At 43.8% G+C, this 17615-nt stretch overlaps 1 protein-coding gene across 1 annotated transcript in view; it reads left to right on the forward strand.

Moving 5' to 3' along the window:
* LOC103528260 (ceramide synthase 4-like) overlaps positions 1–14912 on the forward strand; it is a 36350-nt gene extending 21438 nt beyond the window's left edge. Inside the window, 10 exon segments of the mRNA XM_030466409.1 lie at positions 3879–3963; positions 3965–3997; positions 5201–5319; positions 7147–7204; positions 8368–8418; positions 10812–10904; positions 11173–11301; positions 11575–11681; positions 12074–12230; positions 12990–14912. Coding sequence (XP_030322269.1) covers positions 3879–3963; positions 3965–3997; positions 5201–5319; positions 7147–7204; positions 8368–8418; positions 10812–10904; positions 11173–11301; positions 11575–11681; positions 12074–12230; positions 12990–13181 — 1024 coding nt within the window. The 3' untranslated portion in view covers positions 13182–14912.
* Positions 14913–17615: the final 2703 nt, after the last annotated feature.

The raw sequence follows: 17615 nt of genomic DNA on the forward strand, positions 1-17615 counted from the left end.
GGTGTTTCTTGCTTTTGTGGTCAGGAAACTCTGGAAACTGAAGTGTCTTGAGGGATGGTAAAGCAGAAAGTTGGAAAACAGAATTTCCAGCCAATTTAATCACCTGATTTTGGCCTTGACAGGTGATTTTTGTGTGTTGGGGAACTGGAAGCCAGTGCCAGTGAATTTGAATCCACATTGCACTAGAGGAGGATTTTAGTCAGAGAGATGAGGTCTCTTCCTGGGAGGGTCATGCTAGTACCTGTGTCATGTGTTGTACACAGAAAGGGATGCCCCTGATCTGCAGCAAACAGATACCTGAACTCAGAACCAGAACAAAGAACCCTTTTGTTTTGTATTTTACTTTGAAATGTGTCTTTTTGAAATACATTTTGCATGGGGACTTCCACTGTTGATCAAGGATCAGGAGCTTCCCCTTAGGTCCCATAGGCAAGGGGTTTGTGCAGAGATGAGATGTGCTGTGCTTAACTGGAAACTGTGAACCAGCTGTGACCCAGTTTGGACACTGCAGTGTCCTGAGATCTTGTATCAAACAGAAGACTCAGTTTTAACTGATCTTAAGTTTTTGCCCTGTAGACACAGGAGCCCAGGAATATCCTTCTGCCAGAGGAACCTGTGAGGGTAAAAGGATGAAGTTTAAAGAGCTGAAGTTCTGGTTGCTGCTGTCACTGATTCACCATTTCTCAATACTAGAAGATACTTGCCAAGTGGCACCCTTGTAAACTCAAAAATATTTGTGGTTAAAAAACCCCACCCCAACCACCCCCCAGAGGGAAATTATTTCTTGTATCTCACGCTGCCTCTGAAAGCCTCTGCAGAAGGAGTGTAGCCCACTCTTGCAAGGTGATTAGTTTAATGAATTCATAATTAATCCATTTAGTTTCACCTTCAGGAGGTTTTGCAGAAGTCAGTTTGTTCTTTGGTGATTACTGAATTAAAATGCCTTCCTGTGAACTTTCCTGTGTACACTGCAGTGAGAGAAGTTCCCTGATAAAGAAGGGAATCAGAATCACCTCACTGCCTGTACCTTGCCTTACCTAGTTGTGGAGAATCAGTTCAATCCTCTGCTGTTCTCCTGATAAGTTGCCATGATGAGACCATCCCTGCAGCTGAGCTGATGGATCTGGGATGCTGGAGTCAGTCCCAGCAGCATCCTCTGAGGGCTGTGCTTGGAAAAAGTTTTAACTGAAAATTGAGTCAGAGCATGGATCCAATATGTAGAAATGTGCCTTGGGAAGAACAGCAGGCCTTGATTTCACAATGAAGTTCATAAAAGTAGGATTGGTCCCATAATTCATGGTTAATCTCAAAACCTCAACAACAAAGCAATTGTAACTTTGGTTAATTACAGCCTGTCCTCAGAACTGCAAATGGCTTCTCTCTGATAAGGTTGGGGTTTTATGCTCTGACCATAACAAACCAGCAGGAAAGAGGGGAAGCAGGGATCAAACAAATTTAAGATATCAGTCAGGAGACTTTAAATTGTTTTTCCAGAAAAGAACACTTTTTGGCAAACTGCCCTTGACACCTGCCAGAAACATTCACTTTCCTTTTAATGTGTCTGGAAAAATTCAGTTCCCAATGTGGGCTGGTTAGAAGCTGCAAGGAGCAGCAATAGGATTTGATTACATCTTCCTCTGCAGAGGAATTTGTATCAAATTACTTAACTTTCAGAAAGAAAGATCAGGCTTCATGGAACTGCTTAAGAACCAAGACCTAGGGCAGAGCTTAAGGTAAATGTTTTCTCAACCTCAGTATAGTCACAGATTATTTCTGGCTCAAACCAGAACACAGATGTCATTGAAACTCTGTCATTGTTCTTAGCTCAGGTTCTCTGAAAATATCCCTTTGATATTAAACAAACTATGAGATAACATGAAACATTTAAGAGCAGGCAGAGCTAAAACCCAAAATTCCAGGTGATGGTGGTGGCTGCCACCCAGCATCTGCTGTTTGCTGCAGTTTCAGGATGCTGATGAATTTCACTGAAACTCATCAACATTTACATCCAGCTGTCTTGGAAAGCACCCTTACCCCTGGGCCTTATCTCATGGTAGAAACTTAGGTTTTGACTGGCCTTGGGACATCTTTGGATTGTTCCTCTTAGCAGTGATGCCAAAGAAGTTTCACAAGTTTCAAAAGAGATGATGAAAAAGAACAACTGATACACATGCAAAAGAAAGGTGAAAATCAGTTGTTACATGAGTGAGAAAAATGTGGAACCATCCTGTGGTTTATTTCTTAATGTAATAGAAGTTACAACATTCCTTAGGTAGGTGGTTCTTAGGTAGGTTGTTCTTTTGTATTTTTTTTTAAATACCAGTTAATTTAATTGAGAAATGAGTTATTGGAAAGGAAAAAAAAAAAGCAGCTTCCAAAAGACTCTTCTGGAAGGATGCTTGATCTAGAATAGTTGCTAAGCATATGCTCATACAGAGTAATAGGTTTTCTGGGCTGTGGCAACCACACCATATGTACACAGTTCCATAAAATATGTGCCACATTATTTTCAAGTAAACATCTATAAATGTACATAGTGAAGTAGCTTCCACAGTTTGGGTTTTTTTTGCTGAAAATTTTTAAAGAAAGGGGGGGAAAATTAAAAGAAAGAAATCTTGTTCCATGCTTGAATCATTAGGGATAAACTGCTCAGAGGAGCAGAGCCAGGCAGAAACAGGTCCTTCCTCTGGCATGGTATCCATCAGCTTATAACCACCCTCCACACCAGTCACAGCCCAGTAAGTGTTCATGGAAGCTTTGTAGCATCTTAAGCAAACAAATTTACTCCAAGATGCAGGGGTAAGGTTGTCCAGAGATTTTGCATGTCCAGTGTCTGCAGCCAGTTGCTGAAAAGTGAAAAGTCTGCTCTTCTTTCTAATGATACTAACTTGCATGCTAGTGTGTAAAAGACAGTGCTTTAATATAGGAACAACTAATTATTCAGAAATTCAGGGGAGAATGCAGTGAATTTGGGCCTTTTTTTAAAAGCTTTGTTGCCAAGTTTCCTGTTTGTGTGCCCATGCAGGAGCTCACCTCAGACCATTTGCTGAGGCTGGTTTTCTATTGCCCATGCAGGATCAGTGTTTGTAGTGAATGATGAGCAGTTCTGAGCACAGCAATTCACTGCGTACTTTTGTTACTTTTGATTACTTTTTTCTATTTATGCAGATTTTTTTTTCCATTGCACTGGGGAAAAAGACTGAAGATGCTCAGCTAACTGGTGAGCATCCATTCCTCATGGCAAGTTTCTTAGTTGCTGTGTCCTGACTTTACAGCTGATGTTTGACTTTGCAGTAGGAAAAAAGGAAGGCAAGTTACCTCCAGCTGAAGATTCCAGTGGTGTTCTGCGATTCAGCAGGCCACTTCCTGTGTTAACATCGGGTGGAGCCTCCCTCTTGATCCCAAGCCATATCCTTTTAGTTCAAGTAGATGCCAGGTTATGTCCTAGATAGAGCAATTGAGCAACATTTATGCCTTGTCATCAATTGTGGTTACTTTGCATAAGCTGCAAGGCAAGCCAAAGACCTAAGGGACCAAAACCATCCCAGCTGTGTCTGGAAGTCTGGGCTCCATGCCATAATCCTGGGCAGAAGCACAGCAATATCAGAAGTTAACAAAGCAGGATGTAGCATTCCCCAACCTCCACAGAATTATTGGATATTAAAATACAGAGAATACATGTCCTGATACTTCTGCTCTGAGTTTAGGGGGGTTTTCTTCTTAGTTTCTTTTTCTGTCTTATCTGCTTCACACAATGCTGTGCATATTAGGTTCAGAATGTGAAGGGCAGCTCTTAGGTAGTGCATCAGTTTTAACTGTGCTGCAGTATCAGAAGTCATGGTTGTGTTTTGGCTGAACCTTTGTCTATTATTTTGCAGAGCCATAGCCCTGCCCCTCAGTAGCAAACTGGGTGTGAGAGATAAGCAGAGACCAAAAGCTCAGCCCAACCCTGTGCTGGAAAACGTTCTACACTACACGTTGCAAGAACCCTGAAGAGGCAAGTCCTTTATTCCTTTGCTTTCCTCTCAATTTAGCCATTGTTTTCTTTAGTCAAATAAATCACATTTAAAATGCTGAAGCTGTTTGAAAGCTGTAGCACTGGCCACTTGTCACCAGCCATCTGCAAGGGCCATTCTACAGGTGGCATCAGCTGTCAGTTCTGCTTTTGAACACCTGGCAGTAGCAGCTTTCTGTAGGCAGCATTCAAAAAAATTGAAATCTCAAGTTTCTATGGACAGGAAAACTGTTTAGGAAATAATGACAACTCCTGTTGCCTCTTGTATTTGCCTTATATGTGGCAAAAGCTGAAACACAGGAGGCTCTGGAATGAACATCAGGAAACACTGCCTTCCACAATATGCAGCAGTTGGAGAACATAAATCAGTCTCCACTGTCTCCACCACAAAAACAGAAGTCAGTAAGTGTGGGAAGAAGCACATAATGAAAATTGGTGTTGGACAGACTTTTGTACATGCTTAGGCTGTGTAAGTTACCCTCAGGTGATACCATTAAGGAAAATGCATTCCATGAAGAACTAACTATTGCTTTACTTAAAAAATAAGGCTGTCCGGGGTGACACTTCCAGAAGGAATATAAAGCATGACAATTGCAAATTGTCTGTGGGTAATTTATTGAAAAATTATCCCTAACAGGTTTCTCACAAGAGGAGAATATCCGGTAAGAAAATGGTGTTGCCTCTGCTCCTGCCATCTCTCAGGTTGTTGGCTGATACAGCACTGGAATGCTGAAAGGCATGAGAAGACTCAGTGTGAAACTTTTCAAACTACTTAAACTGCAGTAAATATCTTTTGGAGTGGCAGATTTAAGGGACTCAGAGCCTGAAGACAGGGTGAGGAAGTGACAGCAGATTCCCTTGGGTCTCTTTCAGGAAAGGGAACCAGAGGAGAGGAGACCAGAGCTTTTAAGTTGAAACTGGAAAAGTTCAAATAAAAAATGTGAAGTTTCAACATTTACCATGAATAACCATCTGCTTATGGGGGGAATAGAAAGATTTTCTGCCATCTGAGGTCTTTACAGTGCAAACACACAGCTTTCTGAAGAATGCCTTAGCCCCAGCAGCTATGGGCTTGCCCGGAGCCTCCAGTTGGGCTCTCTGGTGGCTGAACCTCTTCTGACCCTGACCCTGAACCTCTTCTCTTCTGAACCTGGCTCTGAACTTGCTGCCTCACCTTTTTTCTAGGGGCAGCTGATGAGTTTGGCCAAGCAGTGTGATCTGCCAGTGAGGAAGGTGGAGAGGTGGTTCCGGCGCCGGAGGAACACAGACAGACCCAGCCTGTCCAAGAAGTTTTGTGAGGCCTGGTGAGTGGGGGCACAAGCCATGAGCAGCAGGGTTTTCAGGGGAGCTGAGCTTCCCAGGCAGCTCCCTCCCTGCCTCCTCCTTGCTCTCTATCCCACACAGAGAGAACCTTGCATCTCCCCTGCCCCACCTGGTGGTTCTGCAGCTCTGCTGCTTCTCTGGTACTGAAACCTTCTTTGCTTTCCCCCTTGGTTTTCATTCCCAAGTCTTCTTTTACTCCTGTTTCACCTTTATTCCTTATAGGGTTTGTGTTTCTGCCTTTGGAAGACTGGCATTCTGCTTTGAAACACAATTGTACCTGAAAAACTCCCTATGTTTTGCATCATTTTTTTTTCTTCTTCTTCTTCTTGCTACTTTGCCACTGTTTTAGTGTCTCCAAAATAGTCCCCAAGACTTCCCTTTGTCTCACTGCAAGTCAGTTTCTTCTGCTGCATCTTTTTCTGCAATTGGTCTGCATGCTGCTGCTGTCCCAGGCAGGGATCCAGGTTGTATTCTGCTGTAAAGTGACTTCAGCATCCTGAAAATCAAAAACCTGCACCCATTCATAATGGCAGAAAAAAGGGCCTGTGTGAAAGCTTGTGTTTTCCAAAGAGAAAAACTCTTCTTGGAAATAGTTGTGCCAAAAGCCTCCTCATTTTGTGGCAATAAGTCTCACATCAGCCAGTTCTGTGAATGTGAGTCCTGGCTTCCCGCAGAAAAGGACAATTCTCCAAGGTTTGGTTGAAATGCCTTGCATGTGAGTGGCTTCTGGGGTATTCATGTAAGGAAGTCTCAGGAAAGCCACAGAGATGAACAAAATCATTAAATACCTGGAGTGCTCTTCATCTGCCTAAAAGTGTGTCTCAACTTTGAGCTAAGCACATCATGCTCCATCTAGTGCTCAACCCTTAATTCAAAACCTCTGCCTGAACTAACTGAGAAAGAAAAAACAGTTGTGTAATATTTATAATAATATTCCAGATAGTAGCAGTTAGAAATATGTACAAAATCTGGGGTCAGGGAGTTGTAAAGCAGCCATGCTTCACCTGCTTCCATCAAGATGAGATTATTCTCCCTGCACTCAGCTGACTTGCAGTAAATAGTAACAGTAAATACTAAAGTAAATTCTTTTCTGATCCAGTTCACTGAGGGTGTTGTGCTCAGTGCCTCTGTCACCATTTGTAGTCTTCAAAAAGGCCATTTTTCTGATGTGATGTGGTAGCTTTGTACAGTTCCTGTCTGTCTTGGAACTCCTGGGAGTTTCACTGACAGGTGGAATCTCTCCCAAATTTTAATTACTTCTCATTGGTTATGGAGATTCTTGGAAATTTGGGGGCTGGTTTAGATGGTTTTACTCCTTTGAAGATTTCCCCTGTTTAATGAATGAACAACTTTTTCATTCTGTTGGAGTGAGATTCCTCTCATCCCTTAAAATACATGTGTGTGTGTGTTCAGTGTGAGCTGCTCTGTCCACTGACCATGGCCTATGTTACATATTCCAGAATTAATGTGTTATATTACAAATCTTCATATGGAATTGATGGGGGAAGGTTGCTAAGGGTGACCAAGGTCACACGTGGCAGTAATTACTTTTTTTACATGATAATGAATTCAACCTGCCTGATCTCCAAAAGCCCTGTAAAGGGATTGGCATTTTTTGACTTTCACAAATGCTTTGGGAGGCTTTGGGATGATAACAGGAGTGATGTGGTTAGCAGGACTCTTATTTTTTTCTCTGTATCCTTGCCTTGACAGTGTCATTCTTTGAGTGAGAGTGACTGGTGCACAGAATTGCAGTTTGGGGGTCAGTGAATGGCATTCTAACCTATTTTTGGTTTGTTTGTTTGCAGCTGGAGGTTTACATTTTACATCACTTCTTTCTGCACTGGACTTGCTGTCCTCTACGACGTGAGTACCCAAGCAGTGCCACCTCCTGTTCCACCCAGCCAATAATGACAGATTTGGACACACAAGTCCTTTCAGACCTTCTTAGAGAGGCTTTCCCACCAGCTCAGGGTGGATCCTCTGCCAGAGCACAAGCACATTGGACCATGCTTATTTTTCAAGCTGTAGCTCAAAGCCAAGGGGTTTCCTCTTCTAATGGCAAAGCAGAAAACAATTGTGTAAAAATACAGTTCTGTGGGGTAAAGATGAAACTTCCTTGGGATGGAAGCTGCAGGGCCTGTTTGTGTGGTATCCAATTCCTGCTTAAGCTCAGGCTTCCTTATGGAGCATAGAATTTAAGGATTTTATTTATTAACTTACTTTTCCTTACCCAAGGTGTGGCTGGTTCAGGCTCATGGTTCTACCTTTTCTCTGATCTGGTAAATAATGAGTTCTCTTGGTATAAATTAAACTGCCTTGACAGGAAGAAGAAGGAAGGAACAGAAGCCATGCCTGTGCTCTGATCACTGAGCTGGGATTAGGGGCACCAGTGACTGGGTTTCAGAAGTTCCCCTGACTCTTCTGTTGAATCCAACTCCTCGAGTGAGCTTTGCAGAAGTCTCAGTGGCACCTACTGAGTGGTTCAGTAATAGAAAATGTGCAGATCCCAAAACAGCAGGTTCACAGTTTTAACAAGTGAAGAACTTTTGAACTAATATTCTGACTTGAAAGTCAGCATAAGGTACCCAGGGAGTATGAGGATTACTGGACAAGCAGGGAAGGTTTTTCAGTTTCAACTGCAGTGTTTTGGGGATCTATACAGCAAAATACAAGGCTATTTGTTGAAGCCAGCTATGAAAGTTTGGTATGGGTGAGCTGCTGCTGTTAAAGTATTTTAATATATCCATCAAAATATCACCCACCAGCCCCTAAAGTTGTAGGAGGCTGCAAGAAGTTGGTAGAAATCCTGTCTGAGCTGTTTTATTTGGAACTGGGCTAAATAGAATGTGAAATTTCAGCTCAGTAGCCACAAAGTGGCTGTGTCACAAGCAGCTGTGAATGCTTGTAGCAGAAATCTCTTGGCAACACAACAAAGTCTGTAGTAGTAACAAACTAAAGAACTAAATCAGTTGATAGGAGAAGAATTCCTCTGGCATTCTCACATTCATGTTGTGCTTTATTTGCAGAAACCTTGGCTTTGGGACCACAGAGAGTGCTGGACAGGGTATCCACAGCAGGTGAGAGAAACCTGCTGGATAAATCATCTCTTGTCTTTGATATCTTTTGAAAATCAGGTTATATTAGTGACAAAAGAGAGGGCACTGAATTAAATTCAGTCTCACAAGCCCTTAGAATTGAAAGCCAGATCCTGGTCACCAGGGAACATCTTTGTGTCTGGTTTAATCTGAACACAATAGAGGATGAGCCAGAAAAGCAGGACAAATCTGCAGAAATAAAGGGAAGGTGAGAGTTCTGACCAGGTGAGCCAAGAAACTGAAACGTAGGAATGGTATGTGTGGTGGTGTTGTCCTCGTGCTCCCCTAGGAATTTGTCTCCCAGTGGAACTGGGAGTATAACCAGTAGCCATACAGCATCATTCCCATTAAGTTCAGAGGATGCTCTCTTAGAGTTTTACAATGGATATCCTGAGTTTTTTCACAACACTGTGGGAAGCCTTCCCATGGCTTGGGAAGCATACACCCCTTATAAACCCAGCCCAGAATAACCTCACTGAAGGTTGCTGTTTAGGCACAAAATCTGGACCTTGTTCATCAACACATGGAGCAAAGAGAGCAACCAAAAGCCAGGTAGCTTTTTTCCCAGCTCTCTCCCTTGCTGTTCTTTCCTGTAACTTGAGAAGTTGTCAGAGTTAGAATGGGGCTTCACCCACTGAACACAGGAGGCATTTTCTGCTCTGCCTTTCCCCTTGTGTTTCTCTGTGCTCTGAATTCTCCAGAGATGACTGTTGCCTGTTCTATAGCAGGAGCCTTCCTGTATCACAGTTCTGTGGATGCCAGAGCAGTCACAGTAAAGAGAGCTTTATTTTGTTAAGTGAAAAATCTGATTCCAGCTTTGGAAGAGGTTCCTCTGTCTTATGAGGGCAGCTGGTAAGTGTTTCTAGGAGGATGATAGTAATCTCTTGGAGCATCATCTAGGGACTTAGCATGGACAGGATTTTACAGTACTAGAATCTCCTGAGTAGGAAATAAAGTCATTGATTGAAGAGGAGGATGAAGGAAACTTGATTCCATCCCACTACCAAGGTGAAGATTGCCTCTGTTCCTGGGCTTTTGGCTCTGGCAGTCACAGTTAGAGCAAGACCCTAGGACTGTACATCAGCCTGCAAACCCATAAAGGGAAGTGCAATGCAGAATCTGTGTGTGAGCCACATAATGGAACAAAGGGATAAAGAATTCATAACTTTCAAGCAGAGGCTCAAAAAAATCCAGAAATTTTAGGTGAGAAAGCTGTAGTTCAGTGTAAAAGTCAAACCCTACAAACAGGGGATGCTTGAGTAGGGATGTAAGACTAAAAGGATAATTTTAGGTCCTTGTGTCCTGTTCTGTACTTTGGAGTATGTGTCTTTTCAAAAGCAACCAAGCCAGAGTAGCAATGCAGTGTGGAAAGTTGAGCACCAGTTCCTCACCAAGCCTTTCAATCTCTGTCCTCAACTGGACAGGAGGGGTGGAAAATCTGAGTGGAAATAGGGACAGGGAGATTGTGCACCAATTACTATCACAGGCCAACCAGACTTGTCTTAGGGAACTGAATTTAATTAATGGCCAGTCAAATCAGAATAGAATAATGAGAAAGAAGAACAGATCAGAAATACCTTACCCCACCCCTCCCTTCTCAGGCTCAACTTCACTCTGACTTCTCCACCACCTCCCCCAGGCAGTGCAGGGGGATGGGAACAGGTAAAGAAAACTCAAATAAATTAGTATTTAGGAGCACCATACCCCATGATTCTTTACAAAGCCCCCTTAGCCATAGTAAAAAAAATGTTATCAAATATTTTCAGGTTTCAGGAGGCCATGTACTGCCATGACAGTGAAAAGTTACTTGTTAAATAGCACATACCTTGCTGAGTGGGTCTAAGCTTTTAGTTTTCCAGTTGTAAAACCCCTGAAAACTGACTCAGAAGAATGCAGATTACTGTTCACACTGGGGTTACACTTTCCCCCCGTTAAACTGAAAGATCTGTGATGGAGTTCAAGGTGTCTGAAGCATCTCCTTGGATCCTAAAAAGGAAATTATTTATTCAGCAACTGCTTATCTATTTCACCAGAGTGAAATGGCTTACGTAGTTTTTAAAGCTCTGTATGGACTGCTCAGGAACTTGCAGCACACTAAATAAATCCTAAAAGCATTCAAGATCTTCCTGGTGGTTCCCTAAATGGTGAAATTAAGTGGAATTTCACCAGCTAGTTGCTTTTGTCTCGGCACAGACAGTAACTATCAGTACACAGATAGTACACAGTTAGTAACTGTGTTGTCTAGTTGAAGTGTTTACCCCAGAAGCTGAAAGAAGCAATTTTGTTGGTTTGGTTGTCTGATTTCTTTTGGCAAGGAAGGAGCCTTCCATCCCTTGCTCTCCTTTATCTGATGGGTCTCACCCTCTCTCTCACAGCCTCTCCAACCCTCTGTGTTCTGGTACTACCTGCTGGAGCTCTCCTTCTACTGGTCCCTGGTCTTCACTCTGCCCTTCGATGTGAAGAGGAAGGTGAGTTGCAGCCTCATGAAGAAGCAAGAACAGACAGGTCCCAAGCTGAACACCCAGGAGAATCATCTCCAAGAGCACATGTATAATGCTGCTCTGAGGTTTTGGGGGCACTCTGCCCTTGGCTTATTCCTGGGAATTTCCAGTCCCAGTCCCTGGCTTCCCTCTCCTCTGAGAAGCAGAGAACACAAACCTCATCACAGAGAAGTGCAAATTACAGCATTATGTAGTTTTGTATTTATGTATTTTATTCTCTCTCCTTTCTGATCAGGACTTCAAGGAGCAGATAGTCCATCATGCTGCAACCATCTTCCTGATCAGTTTCTCATACTGTGCCAATTACATCCGCATTGGGACCCTGGTGATGGTGATTCATGATGCTTCTGATTGCTTCCTAGAGGTGAGCTCCACAACCTTCCTGCCCAGCAAAGCCTGATGAGTGCTCTTAGCCAAAGGATCTCATTTGATCTAGCACAGTGTGAGCCAAGCATTCTGGTGTTTCACAGCCAGCTCAGTGCTGCTCTCCTGACCAAGCCTGGGGTGCCCTGCAGAGAGCCAGGAGGAGGCATGGGTACCTGCATGCAGTTTGTGTCATATCTCACTCATTGGTCTCCTGGAGCATGTGCAGATGCACTGTCTTGGCCTGCTGTTTTATTGTTCTTTCTCCTTCCAGCCAACTAAGATATTCAATTACATGAAGTGGAAAAAAACTTGTGACAGCCTCTTTATGATCTTCTCAGCTGTTTTCCTCATCAGCCGCCTGATCATTTTCCCCTACACGTGAGTCTGCTGCACTCAAGGGAGATGGAAAAGTTGCCTTCTGAGAGACAGGATATTTCACCTGGGTGCTGAATCTTTTGCTGCAGCCTTTGCTTTTCCATCCTGGAGCTTTTGTCCCTGCCCTTTGCATGGGCTGCAGTGCCACGTGGCTGTTGCACCTGCCTTGGAGTTCACAGAGTAGGCTTCAGGTCTTGAGCTGTTCTGCAGAGGAGGGGTCCTTGGCTGTGGGTCTGTCCTGCTTGTTTCTGCTGGGGAACTGAGCTGTCCCACAGGAGGTTAAATATAAGAAGGAGCTGACCAACTTAAAACATCCTCTTTGAGCTTCCTGGGGCTTAATTACAGCCCTGCTAACAACAGGCTTCCCCTCAACTGCAATTTTCTCTCTCCTGCAGGGTGCTCTATAACACCTACTATTACTCCATGGAGATATTCCAGCCCTTCTTTGGATACTACTTTGTGAATACACTCCTGACAATTCTGCAGCTGCTCCATGTCTTCTGGTCCTGCCTCATTATTCATATGGTCTACAAGTTCATCCTCCAGGGCACGGTATGGATCAGTTTGTACATCCCCTGTACATCACCTGGGGAGGGAGGGTCCACCTGGACTCCTTGGGAGCAAAAAGGGTTCATCTGGGATGGATTCCTTCTTCCCCACGTACATTCCTAACAGTGAGGTGAAAGCAACACCCAATATCTATAGGTAAAGTTGACCAAATTATCACATTGTTTCTTCTTTGTCTTTTAAGGTAATGAATTAAATATTTACAAAAGTGGATTACAGATCTTCTTGTCAATAGCAGGAGGAAAAAAACTGAACATAAAACGATGCAGGGTTGGGTCCCTTTGTGTTGAGCTGTTGATTTGTTAGAAGAGTGTTGCTTTCAGACTGGCCAAAGCTGTGAGCTCAGCCTGCAGGCCAAGTGTGCTCAGAAGCTATGTCCTAGTCCCTTTGGAAAATAGGAAAGGACTCGATTTACTGCCTCCCCCAATCTTTCCCCAGATGCTGATTCCCAAGGGAGTATCTCCTCACTTTTAAAACGTTGTCCTCAGTCCTGAGCATCTGTGGTTTGTTCCTGCTTCTTAACTTTTCCAGGAATTCTTAATGGTTACAGAGGTGGCAGCTAGAATTCCACTGAGACTGGTATCAAACAGAGGGAGAGAATCTGTTTCCAAGGGTGATAGAAAAGCTGAGCCCAGGACTGAGTGGCTGAAGCAGCAGGTGAATGCTGAGCCTGTGGCTTAGCTACTGCTGCTTCTTGTACAGACTTCTGTGTTTGTATTGTTTCTCGTTTGCTTTTTTCTGTAGATGGAAAAGGACATGAGGAGTGACACGGAAGAAAGTGACAAGGATGAAGAAAGAGAAAAGATTAGGGAAAAGGAGAAAAATGGGATCACGTATTTTAGCAACGTCACAAGCAACGATTACATCCAGAGGAATGTCTCTGAGCCACTCAGCAGCAGAACCCATCTCAGTAATGGCCATGTCAAGGACAGATAGCTACTCTGACCCTGCTCCTGATCTGGTCTGTAATGAATCCAGTCTTTTGTCTTTAGAACCAGTTTTGCTCGTTATGTAGATAAAATGAAGTGCAATTGCAGTATCATAGCTTTGTATCAACAGAAGTGTTTATAGTCAGTGATGTCTGAAGGAAGATTTTGGTCTTTCTTCAGTAAAAGCTTACTATAGATTGTAGTCTTGAAGCAGATAGAAAGGGATCAAAGCAGTTTGACTTGTATTAGACTGTACTATAGTTGTTAAATGTGTTAATCTTGAAAAATGCTGGCAGTGTCAAGTCTTAACCACATAATGTAGCAATCTATTTAGCCTTTGGTCAGCCTCTGGAGGCCCTGACCCATTACCACTAATGATTATGGCTAACAAGAAAGTGTGAGACTCTAAATATTAGTAGGGGACACCTCTTTGAAGAATACAGGAGCCCCATAGACACTCAGAAAATTAAAACTAAGCATAGTGGAATGAAAACTTTGGAAAGACATGGGAGAAAACATTTTTATTTCAAAGGAAATGCTGCTGTGTGCCGTATGAGCAGTTTTGTAATGATGTGGATGTCAGTGCCTTCTGTTGTCAACATTATTGCCACAAAGGTGGGAACTTGAAAGCCCAGACTGCAGAGAGTTCTCACTCAAATCATAGCTGGAAGAGCTGGAAAATCCTGGCAGCTGTGTCTAAACTGTCAGGTAATCCTTTAAGCACATCTTGGAAGGAAACAGAAGAAGGGAGGTGACAAGAAATTAGATTAATCTGGAGGACAACACTGATCACTAATTAATAGCTCATGTTTTCACCTGGTATGATTGGCACAGTGGGAAATGTTTACAGAGTTAGCTTGTCACAAAAAGGAATCCATTTCCCCAGTCCTCAGAGGAAAAAGGATCCAGAGAAGATCTGCTGAACGTTATGGAATAATCCTCTAATGTGGCCTTCTAACTCTAGGGCTTCTGCCTGCTTGTAGCAAGAGTAGGAAGTTTTAAAACACTGGTCCATGAAGTCATGATGCAGTTCTGATCCAGTTTGTTTAGATGTCCTGTATCTTATATCCTGTGGAGTCTTAGACTTTGGACTCTGTAAATCCTTAAAAGCATTAAATTAGTGACATGAGTTGTGTTTTATAGATAGATTAATCTATTAAAACAAAGCATTGACAGATTCACTGTAATGAGTGAAGGGACTGCCAGGGCCATGCAGACACTTCCCTGTTTGTGCCCAGTAAGGGCCAATCCTAATTTGGGGGGGGGGGACATGGACCAAGGAAATGCCTGATTTGAGGAGGTGGTGCACGTTTATATTAAAGTCAAGTGACAGCATAGAAGGACAGGAGAGTTTTTGAGGATTCCACTCAGTTTGCTACAGATGTGACTGAGAGAGCTTTGATCTGAGCTTGTGTGTGCTCATCTTAGGATCAAAATACATTGGATAATAGCAGAGGGGAGAAAGTACACACAGCACAGGTGATTCCCAGGCAGCAACACACTTGGGAGGAGAGCATCTGCTCCTGCATAGTCATTTAAATTTGAATTTGCTGAAGATAGTCTCTGAAACCTTCAGCTCATTTGGATTTCTAAGTACATGTTCTGCAAGCTGTCACATTTCTTTAGTTTGAGTGTGCAATCTTGCCACTCCTCTGCAGGTGATGTGTTCAGGAGGGATGGTTATGTATCATTTTGTACTACTGAATGTAAATGTTCTTTATAAATTACTTTTGAAGGGTTTGATTGTCTGGCCTCTTTTCTACTTACTGAACTAGGAGGAGCTGACAGGGCTCGTTGGGATGGGAGTGTGATGAGGGGGCCATGTCTGGGTGCCCTTCCCAAGGTCAGTGCATGTGGAGGGGATTTTTGATACCCAGGACATGCAGCCATCCAGGGACAAACCAGTAGAGACTGCAGCTGCCTAATTTGTCTCCTCCTGGGTAAAAACTGGGTTTGGCTGTGGAACCAGGGATGCTTTGGGACACCCCTGCTCTAGACCTAAGAGCAGGACAGGTGACTTGGTACTGCTAAGGCAAGGACTGCAGCACTGGGGAGACTGTGTGGACTTGCAAGGGTAGGAAGAGATAAATTAATATCTATTCTTCTTTTTCATGATGTTTTAGAAGGCTGGGAAAGATCCCTGCTACAAAACTCACACCACCTCTCATCTGAGGATCTGAATCCTTTCCAGAGACTGCACAGTGCACTGTGGAGCAGACGTATGTTGCTGCCTGAATCATGTTATCCTCAGGGCTTTGCTGTCCCCCTGAAACCTGAGAAACTCATTAAGAGGCAAATCTGGCTCTTGTGAAAGGATCCATCAGGAGAGCTGTTGGACTTTACTAAGGATTACTGAGTGCTGCTTTTAGCTGAGGAACTGAGCATGACGGGGGAGTCATGGGGCAGAGCAGCTGCCAGATTTGTTTTCTTAACATCAACTTGCTGAGGTTTAAAGAAGCTCTGTGTGTACACAGATTCCTTCCCTATCATTCCACTTCTCCTGACACCTTTTCCATGGGTACATCCATACTGGGGGCATCACAACCCCAAAACAGAGGAACATCAAGACTGTCTCTGATAAGCCCAGCAGAGCAGATGGAGCACCGGGCACCACAGCAAAGTCTGAATGTTTCCCCTGTCTCTTTTTTCATCCTGTGGGCACAGGGGAGGCATTCATCACACAGGGTGTGCATCACATAAGTTTATCAAGCAGCTGTGGGAGCTGAGGTTTCCAGCTTCAGGTAAGCTACAAGACATTTACTACTGCTCCCAAGCTGCTGTGTAGTGGGTGAGATGAGGACTGGCAAAGCATGGCCCCCAGGCTGGCATCTGGCCATCCTAGCCCAAAATTATGGCTGACATGAGTCTGCTAACTCTAGATGTGGCCATCCAGTACTGTTTTGGATCTTGCTTTAGGAGGATTTTGCCACAGTTGTTCCCTCCCCCTGCACACTCTTAGGAAAGAGCAGACATGTGCATCCACCACGTGTTTTTCACTGTGCACCCAAGGGAACCTTTCCTTGGATTGCTACACTTGGAATTGCTTTTCCCATTGACACCTGGGCAAGAGGCACAGTGCCTGGAGGTGAGGGCGTCCCTAAGAAACAGCAAGGGATTGTTGGGAAAGCTGAAGTCATGTCGAAACAAGGGGAGGGGAAAGAACCTGAAACTTTGGCAGATTAATGTGAATAAAGCAGGCCAAGAAGTATCTTGAGAAACAACTGGGAAGGCAATACCAATCTCTGCAACGTTGGAAATACTGCAGGAGTCATAGATAATGGAGGCAAACAGCAAGAATACTGGGGCAAGATCAGGTTAGAGCCAAAAAAAAAAACCATTAATGAGGTGCCTGGGTGTGACTTGCTCAGAGAGGGTCCAGTACCTGGCATCCTGGTGAGGCTGCATCCTAAGAGGATCCATCTCAGGCTGATGGATGAGAAAATGTTACAGAGCACAGAGATTGAGAGTAGCAACCCTTCAAACCTGGGTGACAGTCACTCAGATGTGAAGGGGAAACTCATACAAGAAGGGGCACACTTACTGTGGAATGCATTTTTTTCTTTCAAATCATCTTGTTATCAGAAAAATTTAAGGAGGTTCCAAGTGGGAATGGGAGGAGCTATAACCATCTGTAATCCAGCATTCAGTTGTATAAACTGTATCAGTGTTGTAAAAAATGTAATAAATGATGGAATTTATGAGAACACATATAAATATTAGAGGAAAAAGCCCCCATGGGTTGTGTATGAGGAAATGTCTTGAGTTATCCCAGGGAGTTAGCAAGCACCTGCGGATGAGAGAACTTTGCAAAGGCATTCAGAAAGTTCCCTCACCACAGGCTGAAGGAAATCCTTTTGAGGTTACCCTGAGAGACCATCAGGGATGTTTTTTGCAGCTGTGTATTGCTGCAGGTGCCCCAAAAAGGGGGAAGGAAAGGCAGGTGGCAAAATTGGCTGATAATGGAATTTACTCATGATGACTGCAGCCTGCAAGCAGTTGCAGAAGGGGTTGTGGTACTGAGGGACTGAGTCCTAAAACACAAAATTTAAATGAAATATTGAGGAGAGGAATGTGGGTCACATGAGGAAGTGTTAGCAGTTCAGAATAGTTCTGGGGAGCAGTCTATCCACTGAGTGCTCAGTATCTGGTGGTTCCAAATGCAAATTGGGTGTGGGATGCTGCTGGGCAAAGTGAAGGAACCAAAACTGAGACTGATGGAGCCCTGAGGAGCCCAGATCTTCATGTCAGTGCTCAGTCTGTCCTGGGATCCCCATCCACACCCTCTGCCAGGTGTTGAGCCTGGGAAGGAGAAGGCTGTAGAAAGAGGGAAAATGAGGGTGTTAGAACCCTGATGTTGCTGTCGCCAGGTGAGAAGCTCAGTCAGGTGTGCAGCAGAGTGGCATTGAGAGCAGCCTCCTCCCTGACACCCATTACATTACTT

The sequence above is a fragment of the Calypte anna genome, chromosome 28 (assembly GCF_003957555.1).
Source record: "Calypte anna isolate BGI_N300 chromosome 28, bCalAnn1_v1.p, whole genome shotgun sequence".
NCBI lineage: Eukaryota > Metazoa > Chordata > Aves > Apodiformes > Trochilidae > Calypte > Calypte anna.